General features: G+C 36.4%; 1 protein-coding gene across 1 annotated transcript; it reads left to right on the top strand.

The window, feature by feature from the left end:
• Nucleotides 1-9784: 9784 nt before the first annotated feature.
• LOC101398548 (olfactory receptor 10Q1-like) lies at nucleotides 9785-11095 on the top strand. The gene is given in 2 exon segments (XM_014793105.2): nucleotides 9785-10463; nucleotides 10466-11095. Coding segments are annotated over 2 exon segments (948 nt in total). The 3' UTR covers nucleotides 10735-11095.
• Nucleotides 11096-14108: the final 3013 nt, after the last annotated feature.

The following is a 14108-nucleotide window of genomic DNA, read 5'->3' as shown; positions in this document are numbered from 1 at the left end:
GGCAGGAACTCTTAGCATCTCGATGAAAAAGTTAACCTGCTCTTTAGTGAATATCCTTAGGTGCCTGATGGACTGAAGCAAATTTCAAAGCGGTAAGGAAGCATCTCAAGAGACTTAGTTTCTTTAATTGATTTGATTTTAATTTTATTTTTTTAAAAAAATAATAAAACGCAAATTTCTATAATGCTTTACAATTGGGGAAGAATATTCATATATATCTGTATTGAATTTTGGAAAATGAATGAGTTATCAGAGTAGGTACTACTCTCCACGTTTACAGATACAGAAAATGGAACTCTGATAAATGATTGAATTACCCAGCATCATATACGTAATAAGTGTAAAGCTAAGATGAAACTCGGGTCTTTTGCCTTTTCTTTCAATATTTTCTCATAGAAGTATCCTAGAGAGTATGGCATGGACCTCATTTTTTTCGAGTAGCATCATTAAGTCATCAGCATTTAATAGTGTTGTGTGAAAAAAAAGTATTCTATGGTGAAATAGAGTTGGACATTTTTTAAGGTAAAATTAAGCTGTTTGGATTACAACACGACCACACAGAACTTTATTGTGCTAATATGCATTGTGAATCTTGAGAAAAAATGTAAATGTTTTCTCACTTGACCATAACAACTTTTACTTCTGGAGTGTCCTGAGGAATTCTGTTCTGTTTCAAGGAGCACAATTTAGGAATTATTTCCTCAGAGGATGATTAAATGTTTTTCTTATGTGTCATGTTCCCTTATGAGGCTGAAGTTGGCAAACATGTCTTATAATTTTCTTATATATCTCCACATAGCTGAGCCCAAGACTTAGACTTCATAGAAGATACTCATAAATGTTTTGAGTTATTGATAAGACACAGTGGCCTTATAGTTGAGGTGAGAAGAAGGCTTTTTGGAGCTTCATAGAAGGGGCACCTATCACTAGAATTGGGGAAAGATGAGAATCAGGGAAAGCTTTCTGCGGGAGATGAGACCTAAACTGAGCTCTGAAGGAGGAGTAAGACATAGCTAGGAAGTGTGGAGGTGAAGAGTGTCCAAGGCAGTTGGAATAGATGATGTAAAGTCCCCAGAGCAAGAGAGACCATGGAAAGGAAATGAAAGTGGTTCAGTACAGCCAGGGTGGAAAGTGCAACATGGAGAATGGGGAAAAAAAAATAACAGTAGAAGTCAGACAGAGCATTTAATGCATATTACTGTTAATTCTCACAATAACTCTGTAAGGTGACTATAGTATACCCTTTGCAGTTAAATATCTGTGATTCACAGAGGTTAAAAGTAACTGCCCATGGATCTAAAACAAGTAAATGGCAGATCCAGAACTCATACCCTTGTTTGGAGATCAAATGTCTCCTAAAGGCGTAATTAACTTGGAAATGCCACAGTGGTCACCATTAGGGGAAATAGTTTGGGGCAGGAGATGTTTTAAAGAGTTCTCAAATATTTTTACAAAAGATGTTGCTTCCCTTACCTGTGTGCGTAACACCAGACTCAGTGTGGGCATGTTTTTCAAGAGCACTGCCAGGCTCATACTAAGTATCTTCTCTGCCTGGATGTTTGCACTCTCTTAACTAAAGTTACATAGCCTTTGATGTAGATGAAAAGTGAGATATGCTAAAGGCTGTACGTAGACTACACTCCATTCTATTTAATTTATCAAACAGAATGTGGATTCTGGCCTCAGGTATGCTGCTAACTAGCCATACGCCTTTGAAGAAGGCTCAATCTTGGTGGACTACAGTTTTTGCATGTAGGTTATGAGAGGATAGAACTAGATGCCTCTTAAGTTCCCTTGCAGTTCCCAGATGTAGAGATTCAACTTCATATATATTTTATAAATGAATATATATTTGAACTATAACTGGGTTGTCTATGGTTTCATGGCTCCCTGACATTTTAAAAAGTTTTCTGGTTCTAAATACTCAGTGTTTGTGAATTCGCAGTATGCATACATTACACCTTGAAATACTGCTTCATCAGCCACTGAGGAATAATTGCTACCTAGATGAGTTTCCCAACATTATCAAACTTATTGGTTCAAGAAGCACATCAATAGTTTAATTGGTATGCTTCCCACCATTCATTTATCAACTGAGCCCATCCCATCCTAGCCCTCCTTTACTGCAGGGAGCAGAAAAATATAAACAAAATGACCATTAGACTGAGAAAGCCCCAATCTATGTGGGGCTAAAGGAATTGAAACATAATTGGGCTGTAGAATAAGCCACTGAATACTGGCTTTGAAAGGAAGTTTAAAGGATATGAAATTTAACTACAAAATAATTCAATTAAGTTCAAATCACATCAATTGTGAGAGGGATACACTGGTGAACAAGACAGGCATTCTTGCTCTCGTGGAGCTTAAATATAGCCCTGAATGTAATGTTTATCAAACTGGCATTGCCAGGAGTTGAGTGTTTTAAGCATCAGCTTCCTCAGGAAGCAGTATGGGTGCCCAGAAATCAAGTAAATTCTGTGGGTAGTGATGATAACAGGGCTGGGAGGTTCTCTGAGAACGGTTTTGGGGAGAGTAGTAGAAGACTGAGAATAATAAATGCAGCTTATGGCTTTGTGTGGACTGTTAGATGATAAAGAAATGAAATTTTGAATGCCTCAAGTCGTAATATAGGATGGTAAAGACTCAGAAGAGAAAAATTTATTTTCACAGAGCTCTTTTGGACATGCAATAAAGAGCTGTCACAGAGAAGATGTCTATTAAGAACTTTTTTAGATGCAATCAAACTCTTAAGCATTAGCCAGATGAAATTGTTGAAATGGTCAAATATTCCATTTGTGCAAATGGACAGATTACTTCAAAGTCAGTAGCCAAAAGAATTGAATCTGAATGACAGAATCAATTACTTAGAGTTGAAAACTTGATTGTGACGGAAATTTTCACAAAGATTGTACCACACATCTTGAATGATAAAACTAATAGCAATTATAATATTTATTCTCATATTTCATAAAAAGCAGAAAAAACACATATGTTTCTACTGCAGAACAGTATTAGCCTTACCAACTCCTGCCTTTTTAAAGTTTATTTTATTGAGGTCATAATAGTTTATGAAATTGTGATATTTCAGGTGTACACTATTATTTATCAGTTTCTGTATATACTGCGTCGTGCTCACCACCAATAGTCTAATTTTCATCTGTCACCTTTTACACGTGCCCCTTTACTCCATTTGCCCTCCCCCTGATCCCCTTGCCTTCTGGTAATTACTAATCTGTTCTCTATGTCCATGTCTTTATCTTCCACATAAGAGTGAAATCATGTGGTGTTTGTCTTTGTCTGTCTGGCTTATTTCACTTAACATAATACCGTCAAGATCGATCAATGCTGTTGCAAAAGTGATGGTTTCATCTTTTTTTTTTATGGCTGAGTAGTATTCCATTGTATGTATATACTCCATCTTTATCCATTCACCAGTTGTTGGGCACTTGGGTTGCTTCCATGTCTTGGCTATTGTGAGTAATGCTGCAATGAACATAGCAGTGCATAAACCTCTACCAACTCCTATTTTATCAAACTCTGTAGTGCAAAATGTGACCACCTAGTTTATTGACTGTATTTCATCTCACAGTACCTCAAATGTTTTCTAAGAAAAAAAGCAAGTGTATCCTCCAAGTGTGAACATATGTGACAACTGGAGATCTTCAACTTTTGATCTCCTAAAACGGTTTGAAAGAAACACCATTAGAGTAAGTGAAAAACCTTTGAAAGTGACCATTGGAAGGGAAAACCCTAATTTGTAAGGACAAATGCTAATGTGTTTGGTTTTTCAATAGGCTATAACCTCACCTTGGATATATGCGTTAGTTATTTCCTTGAAATCGCCCCATCATGACTTGTCCTGGCAGACGTCAGGCTCCAATACTCCATGTCTCCCTTTATCCATAGACTAATTATGTTTTGCACCAAATCTTGGCTAGTCCCACTTAGGTACAATGCTGCTCATTTAATGTTCATGTTTTGATGACACAGAATCATTTGTAAATGTTTTCCTGAGTCAAGGTCATCTTATTTGGTTTTGATGACACATAATTACAATTATTTTACTGAAACCTCTCTTCCATTTCCTTTTATTCTTCTTTCTTTTCTCTTTTACTCTCATCGTTATTCAAGGTTTAGCAGAGCAACTGCAAGACCAGGGAGGATACAGCTATAGAGGAGCCTCACCATCCATTCTGGAAAAGATAAGAACTGACAAGTAAATATCCAATGAAACTCAGCTTCATGAGATAAGAGAGGGGAGGGCAGTTATGTTCATTGAACACCTGTAGTGTGCCAGGCACATTATGTTATATTTGAAACATTTAATCTTCATAAATTCCCTATAAGTCTCCATATTCACACCTGCAATCACACATTATGGAATTGAGTGTCATCAAATAACATAATCAATGTAAAAATTAAATTAGAAAATAAGGGGGGCCAGCCCCATGGCTTAGCGGTTAAGTGCACGCGTTCTGCCTCTGGCGGCCCGGGTTGGGATCCCAGGCGCACACCGAGGCACCGCTTCTCCGGCCATGCTGAGGCCGCGTCCCACATACAGCAACTAGAAGGATGTGCAACTATGACATACAACTATCTACTGGGGCTTATGGGGGAAATAAATAAATAAATAAATAAATAAATAAATAAATAAATAAATAAAATTGGAAAAAAAAAAACAAAATAAGTGAACCAGGTTTCAAACCCAGATCTGATTGACTACAATAATCCAAGTGATTGACACTTTACCATTCTTCCTTCTCCACATTATGTTGAAATACCAAAGGTAAAGGAAAATTTTTAATTTATTTTATGATTGCAAAATTGTGTTTGTTCATTTTAGAATTGTTAAATACAGAAAAACATAAGCCACAAACACAAAGAACCACTATCCCACCAACCTGGTAATACCCATCGTTAACATTTTGAGGTATGTTCTTTTATTTTTTTTAATTTTTTTATTATTTTTTTTGTGAGGTAGATCAGCCCTGAGCTAACATCCATGCTAATCCTCCTCTTTTTGCTGAGAAAGACCGGCTCTGAGCTAACATCTATTGCCAATCCTCCTCCTTTTTTTTCCCTAAAGCCCCAGTAGATAGTTGTATGTCATAGTTGCACATCCTTCTAGTTGCTGTAAGTGGGACACGGCCTCAGCATGGCCGGAGAAGCGGTGCGTTGTTGCGCGCCCGGGATCAGAACCCGGGCCACCAGTAGCGGAGGGCGCGCACTTAACCGCTAAGCCACCGGGCTCGCCCCTGTTCTTCTATTTTTTATGAATAGACATAATTATTTTTTAAAAGTAATTATGAGATAATGCTTTTTTACAATCTGTTTTTTATTGACCCTTCCTAATCTTATTAAATATTTTTCTGCAACATCATTTTTAAATGATTTCATGTTCCTTCACATGGCTAGACCACGATTAATTTAAGCATTTTCTTATTATTGATCTTTAGGTTGATACAATTTTTCACCATGATATTGAAAACTGATGAACATTCCTGTCAACAATTTTGTGCACATACTCATGCTTAGTTTATAAGAATAAATTCCTTAAAACAATATTGGTGAATCAAAGTGTTTGCATTTCTTCGAGTCTTCATTACATATTACCAGAATGCACTCCACATATTTTTATAGCACTTTATCCTCCCAGGAGCAGTATTTGGGAATATGTCTCTCCTTGGAACTTTGACAATACCACGTGTTATCTTTTTTCCCATTACTATAAGTTTGTAAACAGAAACAGTATCCAATTTTGTTTAATTTTATATTTATTTGAATACTAATGAGATTGAATTTTTATATATTTGTTTGCCTTTGCATATTTCTTTTTTGAATTGCCTGTTTTTCTAATGATGGGTTTATTTCTTGCTGGATTGTAAAATTTCATTTTCTATTCAGTCTGCTTATTTGTTTTTGACACCTAGAACTTTTAAATTTTCATTGTCAAAATATCAATATTTTTATGGACTCCACTCGTTTGGTTGTCAGTCATTTGGTTGTAGTCTGAGATCTGAAAAATGTTCATCTATACTATCTTCTAGTTTTCTTTTACTTTTTAAAATATTTGAATATTAAGTCTGTCAGAAATAAATTTTGATGTATAATGCATTATGGAGTTAATTTTAAAAATTGTTAGCCCATTGTACTCGCACCATATTAGGAAATTGATTCTTTCTAATTGATTTGAAATAGTGAGAATAGTTAATATGCATTGAATTTGTACTCTGCCTCTGGACTGTTCTAAGCAATTTCACAGAATAATTTGAGTCTCTCAACAACTGGGGAAGTAGATACATATTTTTTCAGTTTCATTTTACAGATAATGAAACTGATGCACATAGTAGACAGAGACAATATAATACAGTGACTAAGACAAGGGACTCTGGAGGCAGCCTATATTTAAATTCCCATCTCAATGCTTGCTAGCTGTGTGATCATGGGCAAGTTACTTAACCTCTCTGTGTCTCAATTTTCTCATCTGTAAAACAGGTATAAGAGCCCCTTTTTACAGGGCTGTTATGAAATGAATTAATAAATGTAAAGTGCGTAGCATAATGTCTGACACAACAAGTGCTATAGAACAATTTATTATTAATGACTCTGTTCTAGTGTGCTGGATCTCTAGCGCACTATGTTGATTTATGATGTAATATATACCATATTTTATAACATATAATATTTATGACATATTTTAATGTCTTGTGATGCAAGTTTGCTCCATTGTGGCACTCTTTTATTTTTTCTTTTTCTTTTTCTAACATTCTCTTGTCTTTTCACCTGTTTATTCTTCTAGGCATTTTTTATAGGAACTGCATGAAATTCACACATTATTTCAGTGTCAATTAACACTAAAATATTCGGATTTTCCATCGAGGCACATATGTACAAAGCTTAGTAGTTTTTTCAAAGAGTTCCTATTTGTTCCTTATTAAGTTTATTCACCAGCATGTTATTTATCATTCATTCATTTTGGCTGTTATTTGAGGGAAGGGCATTCAAATTAGTATCCCTGATTAAAAAAAAAGAAAGCACTGTGATTGAAATCATGAACTACTCACTTATTTATTCATTTTACTTTAAATTAAAACATAAAAATGGATATGTATTCATCAATCTTTTGATATAAGGCCAAGAGCTTTACTTGAGTTTGTGTTGCCTGAAGTCAAAACTTTTCTTTTCATACCTCATATATTAACTCCACTTTTAGCTTTTATATCACAGAGTGAACATTAGACTCATGTCAAATAAGAATCTAAAATTGCTCAAAGTTTTACCATTTTTCCTCTTAGTCGTTTATAGTGATCTGGCTCATATCTTATTCCACAGAAATTTTTAGCAACTCATAATTATCAAGTATTTCTCAAACACTCAACTATTAATTTTCATTAAATACTTCTACATTCACAATGACATCTTATTAGATTTTGTAACATTTAATAAAATTACATAATTACAAAAATGAATACAAATAGTATAAGCAGATTTGGGGAAATCCAACTGACTTAAAGGCATACAACACAACTTCTGGGTGTACGTATGCTCAGACATTAGGTCTCTTGTGTTCAGTGTATCATGAGAATCGTTTAGTATATTGAACAGAGGGAATGAAGAGCATTGGTTAATAGGACACATCAATTAAATGAAAATTAGTTAATAGATCCTTTACTACATTTCTTTTGAACTAACCACCACAGTGATTATCTTATTGGTCTTAATTTTTCAATTGGTTCTGTTACGTTTTAAGTTAGACAGTCAAATCTTCCTCATCCTTTTCTTGTCTTATTGCATGGGCTACATCATAGAACACAATGCTAAACAAAAGTGATGCCAGCCTTTCTACATCACCATGCGTACACTTGGTTGGATGTTTTCTTGTGTAAATATGAGACTCCGTCTTTAATAGAACATAAACCTCATTTAAACTTATTTTCAGAAATGAAATATTTAATTTTCTCAGCTTATGTTGTTATTTTATCTTATATGCTTGCTTGCATTTTCCTCTGTTTTCAACATTTTGCTCTCTGTAGTAATTTACTCTTTTAAATCACATCATTTGGATGGATATGCTGAGTTTTATTCTACTGATGATGATTATTCAGAATAGACATTTGAATAGATATTTCTCTAATTAGTCACATCTACATGAAATATTTCCTGGATCCTTCCTTACATAGATTGAGGAAATTAGTATACTTTCATTTCTCCCATCCTTCTCTATCAATTTTCCAATGACATAATTTGGTGTTTTAAATATGCGTATTTTAATTTTCGCATTTTATATTATGTATGATTTCAAGAATTATTTTTGGATTTTTTTGCTTTTAATAATATTTGCATTATCCATTTAGTGTTAAATGCATATTTTACTATTTGATTTTTCAAATCAAGTTTTTACATTACAACTTTCCCAATCTTGAACATACATTCTGATTAAGCACCCAGTAACCAAGAGTTTTTGTTGAGGAATTGTTTTAATTGTATTTAGAATGACATATTTCCCAAGCCCTTGTAAATATGAAAAAGTCTTTATGTTGCTTGTAAACATAAATCACTAAAGCCTGGGTACAGAATTCTTTCACAAGAATTTGTTTTTCTTAAAACTCTGGAGTCATTGCTGTATTGTGTGTTGGGTTTTTGTATTGAAAATAAAGTAGTAGTCCATCTGTAGAAGTGCTTAATTTATAGGTCTTTTTCCCTTCCTGGATGCTTATAAAACTCTTTCTTATTCACCTGATTATTCCAATGCCTATTTCAATTCTGCTCTTGTACTTTTAGGTTCCTTATTGTCTTTTCTCATCTCAGGCAGCTACACTTTCGTTGTTATTTGACTCCCTTACAGGTTCTTTTCATTTGAATCTGTCAAAGCCCTAAAGTTTAGGTTCATGGTTGGAAATTTAGACAAAAAATATTTAAGTGAGACAAAATATATAAAGAGTATATATCAGAAAGGATTGAAATAAAAAGTGCCTAGTTTTAAATGGACTCTAAACTGGATGAAAATTGAATAACTTATGAATAAATTACAGGATAGTCATAAAATGGGATACTACAAAACAATGGAAAGAACAAAGTCTTGCTACACAGAACAGCAAGACGAAACTTTGCAGACATAATGTTGAAGCCAGTTACAATAAAGTACATACTTTATTATTACATATATAAATTGGAGCATAGTTAATCTAATCTGCAGTGATAAAAGTCAAAAAGGGAAAAAGACTGAGGGAAGACATGAAGGATGCTTGTAGGTTACTGGAATTGTTCTATTTCTTAAATCTTGGTAGTGGTTACACTGGTGTATTTACCATGTAAAAAATAAATAAAGCTGTACACTTAGGATTTGTGAACATCTCTGTATGTATGTTATATTTCAAGAAGAATGTTCACCCAAGAAGTGAACAACACATCCATTTATCTCATTTTGAATATATCTACAACTGTGCAACTCTTTAGTTTAATTAAATACAAGCAAAGAATTAGCCCATGTCAAGCAAATTTAAAATACCAGAGTAAAAAAACACATTTCTCTGGGAACATCTACATGTGTTTGTCAGCAGAAACTTCTGCAGATGAGTATCTATCCTATTCATGAAGATTTCCACAGATAAATATACCATACCCTCTATTGTGAATTCATTCCAAGCACTGAGACTAGAAATTGGATATTAAACAGGCAATTCCAGATAAAAAATCAAATTTAAAACCCATGCTTTTCTTCAGGCAATAAAGCAACACAGCAAATGGATATTCAGCACTTTTCTGTTCTTCTTTTGCAGGAGACATGTTTGCTGGGAGCCCTGCCCTCAACCAATCCGGCCCCACTGAGTTTGTGTTCCATGTGTTCACAGCTGTGCCTGAATTCCAGGTCCTCCTCTTCCTCCTCTTCCTCCTCCTCTACTTGATGATGCTTTGCAGCAACACCGCCACCACCTGGGTGGTGTGCACACACAGCTTCCTCCGCACCCCAATGTACTTCTTCCTCTCCAATCGGTCTTTCCTGGAAGTTTGCTACACCTCAGTTGTGGTGCCATTGATGCTTTCTAACATTTTGGGGGCCCAGAAGCCCATTCCGTTGCCTGGTTGTGGAGCCCAAATGTTCTTTTTTGTCACTATTAGCAGCACGGACTGTTTCCTCTTGGCGGTCATGGCGTATGATCGCTACGTGGCCATCTGCCACCCACTGCACTACACCCTCGTCATGACCCAGAAGCTGTGCGTCCAGATGCTGGCCAGAACCCTGGGCCTGGCCCTCTTCCTCTCCCTGCAGTTCACCTCCTTAATCCTCACCCTGCCCTTCTGCGGGCACCACCGCGAAATCAACCACTTCCTCTGTGATGTGCCTCCAGTCTTGCGGTTGGCCTGTGCTGACATCCGCGTGCACCAGGCCGTCCTCTATGTCATGGGCATCCTGGTGCTGACTGTCCCCTTTCTGCTTATCTGTGTCTCCTATGTGTTCATCACCGGCGCATCCGTTCTGCTGAGGGCCGCCGCCGGGCTCTGTACACCGGCTCCTCCCACCTCACCGTGGTCTTGCTGAAGTATGGCTATTGCAGCCTGGTCTACCCGCGTCCCCGGTCCAGCACCTCAGAGGATGAGGACCGCCAAATCGCTCTGGTCTACACCTTTGTCATCCCCTTACTTAACCCCCTGATCTCTACTCTGGGCAACAAGGATGTCAAAGCTGCTCTGAGGAATGCTATCATTCATAAAGCAGCATCTGACACCAGTTGAAGGCTTAGGGGGCCTGAGGTGGGTGTCTGTCATTTGCCATAATAATAAACTCTAAATGACAAATGCAGAATTATAATACTTTATCACACTTTGCAGTTGATATTTCTCTTTTGCCATATTTGCCCCATGTCCACAATCTGCACTCATATTCTTCAAGTGCTTTGAATCAGATTTGAAACTTGGACAAAACTTCCAATGCAGGACTCTAGTGTCCTAGCGCTACTTTAAAGACCACAGCTCACCGTGGTCACACTCAGGGCAATTGCTCTACTAGGAACACCCCATACACCCTGAGAATAAAGGTTGTTATCTTTAGAAATCCTGCTTTCTGAGGAGACAGTAATATTAATTTAGTCTGTGAAAAGTGCCTTAAAAAAGGACTATATCATAAAGACATATACTTTACTCAAAGAAATATATTTTATTATTGTTTTAGATTTCAATATATGGCAAACGATAGCTTATTTAGTGCATCAGTTTCCCTCATTCCATATATCCCAACTGATCACCTTCATTTTCTTTCATTCTGCCATGTCAGGGAGTGGCCAGGAATTAGCATTCATTGACTAAGCACCTACTATGTGTCGGTCATGCTAGAGTATTGAAAACTGTCTCTGGTTGCTGCCAGCACTGCCTGCATGAGCCGTCTTTGCTGGTGGCTTTCAGTAAGGCTCTGCTGTTCCTCCTTCCTCACCTCTTCCTGCTTCCATAATGGCTGCTCGTAGATCCACTCAACAGGTGGCACCCCTGTTCTCACCTACTGCTGGATGGCTGTAACATCTTCCTGCACCTGTGCCCCAACCACAGATAAATCCTCAAGTAGAATCAGCTTCTCTCTCCGGTGTTCACAGCTGACACCACACTGCTAAACCTTCTCATTTATGTCTTGAGGAACAATGAGGTGAAGAGGGCTCCAGAAACAGTTCTTAACAGGAATTCTGTCTCCCAGAATGACTGGAGGAGGGTACAACCTCTCAGGCATGGGTCTGGATCCAGCCGATAAACCTGACCCTACTTAGCCACTCCAGGAAGAGAGTGAGAGTGTCTGACAGTGGATATGAAAACTGATCTAAGAAATTGGTATAACCCTTCTGAATGTCATATAGCTAAGTATACCAAAGGCCTAGAAAAGTTTCTATTCTTTGATTCAATAATTCTTATTCTAAAATCATGACCTCAAAAAATTAACAGAATCAAGCAAAGCTGAAAATATATGATTTATAATTTCTTATATTTATAAAGTGAAAAGTTATTAAAATCTAGCTTTCAGTATCAGATGTATATAAATACAGCATACTTGAAATCATATTTAAATTTCATGGACATTGAGGGTATAATGCAAAGTGAAATAAGTCAGAGGGAGAAGGTCAAATACCGTATGATTTCCTTCATTAAGTAGTAGATAATAACAAGAATAAACAAACACATAGAGACAGAGATTGGATTGGTGGTTACCAGAGGGGAAGGGGGGAGGGAGGAGGGTGAAAGGGATAATTCGGTACATGTGTGTGGTGATGGGTTGTAATTAGTATTTTGGTGGTGAACATGATGTAATCTATGCAGAAATAGAAGTATAATGATGTACACCTGAAATTTTTACAATGTTATAAACCAATGTTACTGCAATAAACAAAAAATTAAAAAAATAAATTAATATTTAGTAATAAGGACAATATTTATCGTCATAACTATAGGGGATAAAAGCAACGTACAAACTCCTATTTAGAATAGAAGCCCAATTTTGTAGAAATGCATATGCACAATGATGAATAGAGACAACAAAAAGTTAACTGTGGTTATCTGTGGTTTTTAGAATTAGAATTAGAATTTATTCACTTATGCATTTTCCACATTTTTTCAGATAAGATTATGTTACTTCTATAATCAGAAAAATGATAATTTCTCAAAGGATTCTGAGGCTCATATAGATTTATTTGGTATGTAAACCTCCCATTCTCACAGCCTGATTCTCCTCCACTTTTCATATTTTTCCTAGATTAACATTTTTTGTTTTGGTTACTTCTTTTTCTCTTTAAAACTACATTTGATGCTTTTAATTTTTTGAGTTGATTTCACATGGGATAAGGAGAGGAACTACAAAGTGTTGCTTATTCTGGGAACAGTCATGGGTTCAACAATATATTTGAAATGCCTTCACTTCCAACTAACTGTTGGAGGAGAGGAACAGAACTCTCTGGTTGGCAAGTTGCTTATCAACATATCCAGGCCAAGTCACATCAGAACATAATCAATCAATTAAATGTTCACTGTGCTAAACATTGTCTGGAATGCCAACAAAAGGAAAGTTTGCAACTGCATTTTCATGCCTCCTTTCATTTTTATTTAATGTCACAAATCATACAGAAATTATTGCAGAACTCTCAAGGAAGTGGGTGAAATGTTACTCTTTTGAGAAGATGGCTCTAAAGGGTTGATTGATCCTTTCGACTGAATTACTGGGCTTCCCCAGGTATTTTCCTGTACATATTTTACCTGCATAGAATGAGCTTCTCCTTCTTAATGAAAGGTTATTCTCTTAATATGAGTCTTCCTGTGTAATTATTACCTTCTGGAATTAGAACATTGAGTGGAATATCAGCACATCATGAGTTAAATGATGGGACTGAAATGTCAATCAACGTTTCCCTTGAGAAAACGATGATCCTCTCCTAACAAGGTAGCCTCCTGGTAGCATAAACGGAAGTCAGAACTTGTAAAACTACGTTAGGTTTCCTCCACTTTTCCTCTCCTGCGTCTTTACCACTTCGTTCAATATCCTGCTCATCCGCTTCATGCAGTCTTTTGGATTTGTGAGTCTGTCCTTGGTATCAACTGCCTTACAGAGACGAACTTGCCCAGAAAGCAACCTCTCTCCCCACTGACATCCTCTGTCTATGCCTCTCTCATTGAATTTTATTAAAATATACCTTATCAGGTAATGTATTTAATTGAGTACATGTCTCCGCTGCTAATCAACAAGTACCTTAAGGCCAGAATACATGATGAAAATATCTCTGGTAAGTTGTGACGGTGGATTTCTCCATTTCTTTCCTTACTATTGAACTGGTGGACGAAAGGATGGATGAGTAACAGCAGTGGGAGTAGTGTTTTCATGTGAGAATTCCTTCCTAGCATTTCTCAAAAAATTGTTTGTTTTGATATCCAAATTCTGAGAAGGAAGTAGTTGAGAAATAGAAAAATTAGAAAAAGTATTATAATTCTCCTGCAAAAATTAAAGCATACTAACCAACATAGAGAGGTTACTGGTTCAGAGGAATCCACTCATGTCAAGAGGAAAGCTAGAGCAGGAAACATGACATGTGGAGTCAAAGGTTAAGTCTACATTTCTGGAACTAGGACGAGAAGCACTGGGA

Source organism: Ceratotherium simum, chromosome 34 (genome assembly GCF_057802395.1).
Source record: "Ceratotherium simum simum isolate JZ-2026a chromosome 34, ASM5780239v1, whole genome shotgun sequence".
Lineage (NCBI taxonomy): Eukaryota > Metazoa > Chordata > Mammalia > Perissodactyla > Rhinocerotidae > Ceratotherium > Ceratotherium simum.
The sequence above is the reverse complement of the archived record's forward strand: the minus strand, read 5'-3'. Positions and strand labels throughout refer to the sequence as shown.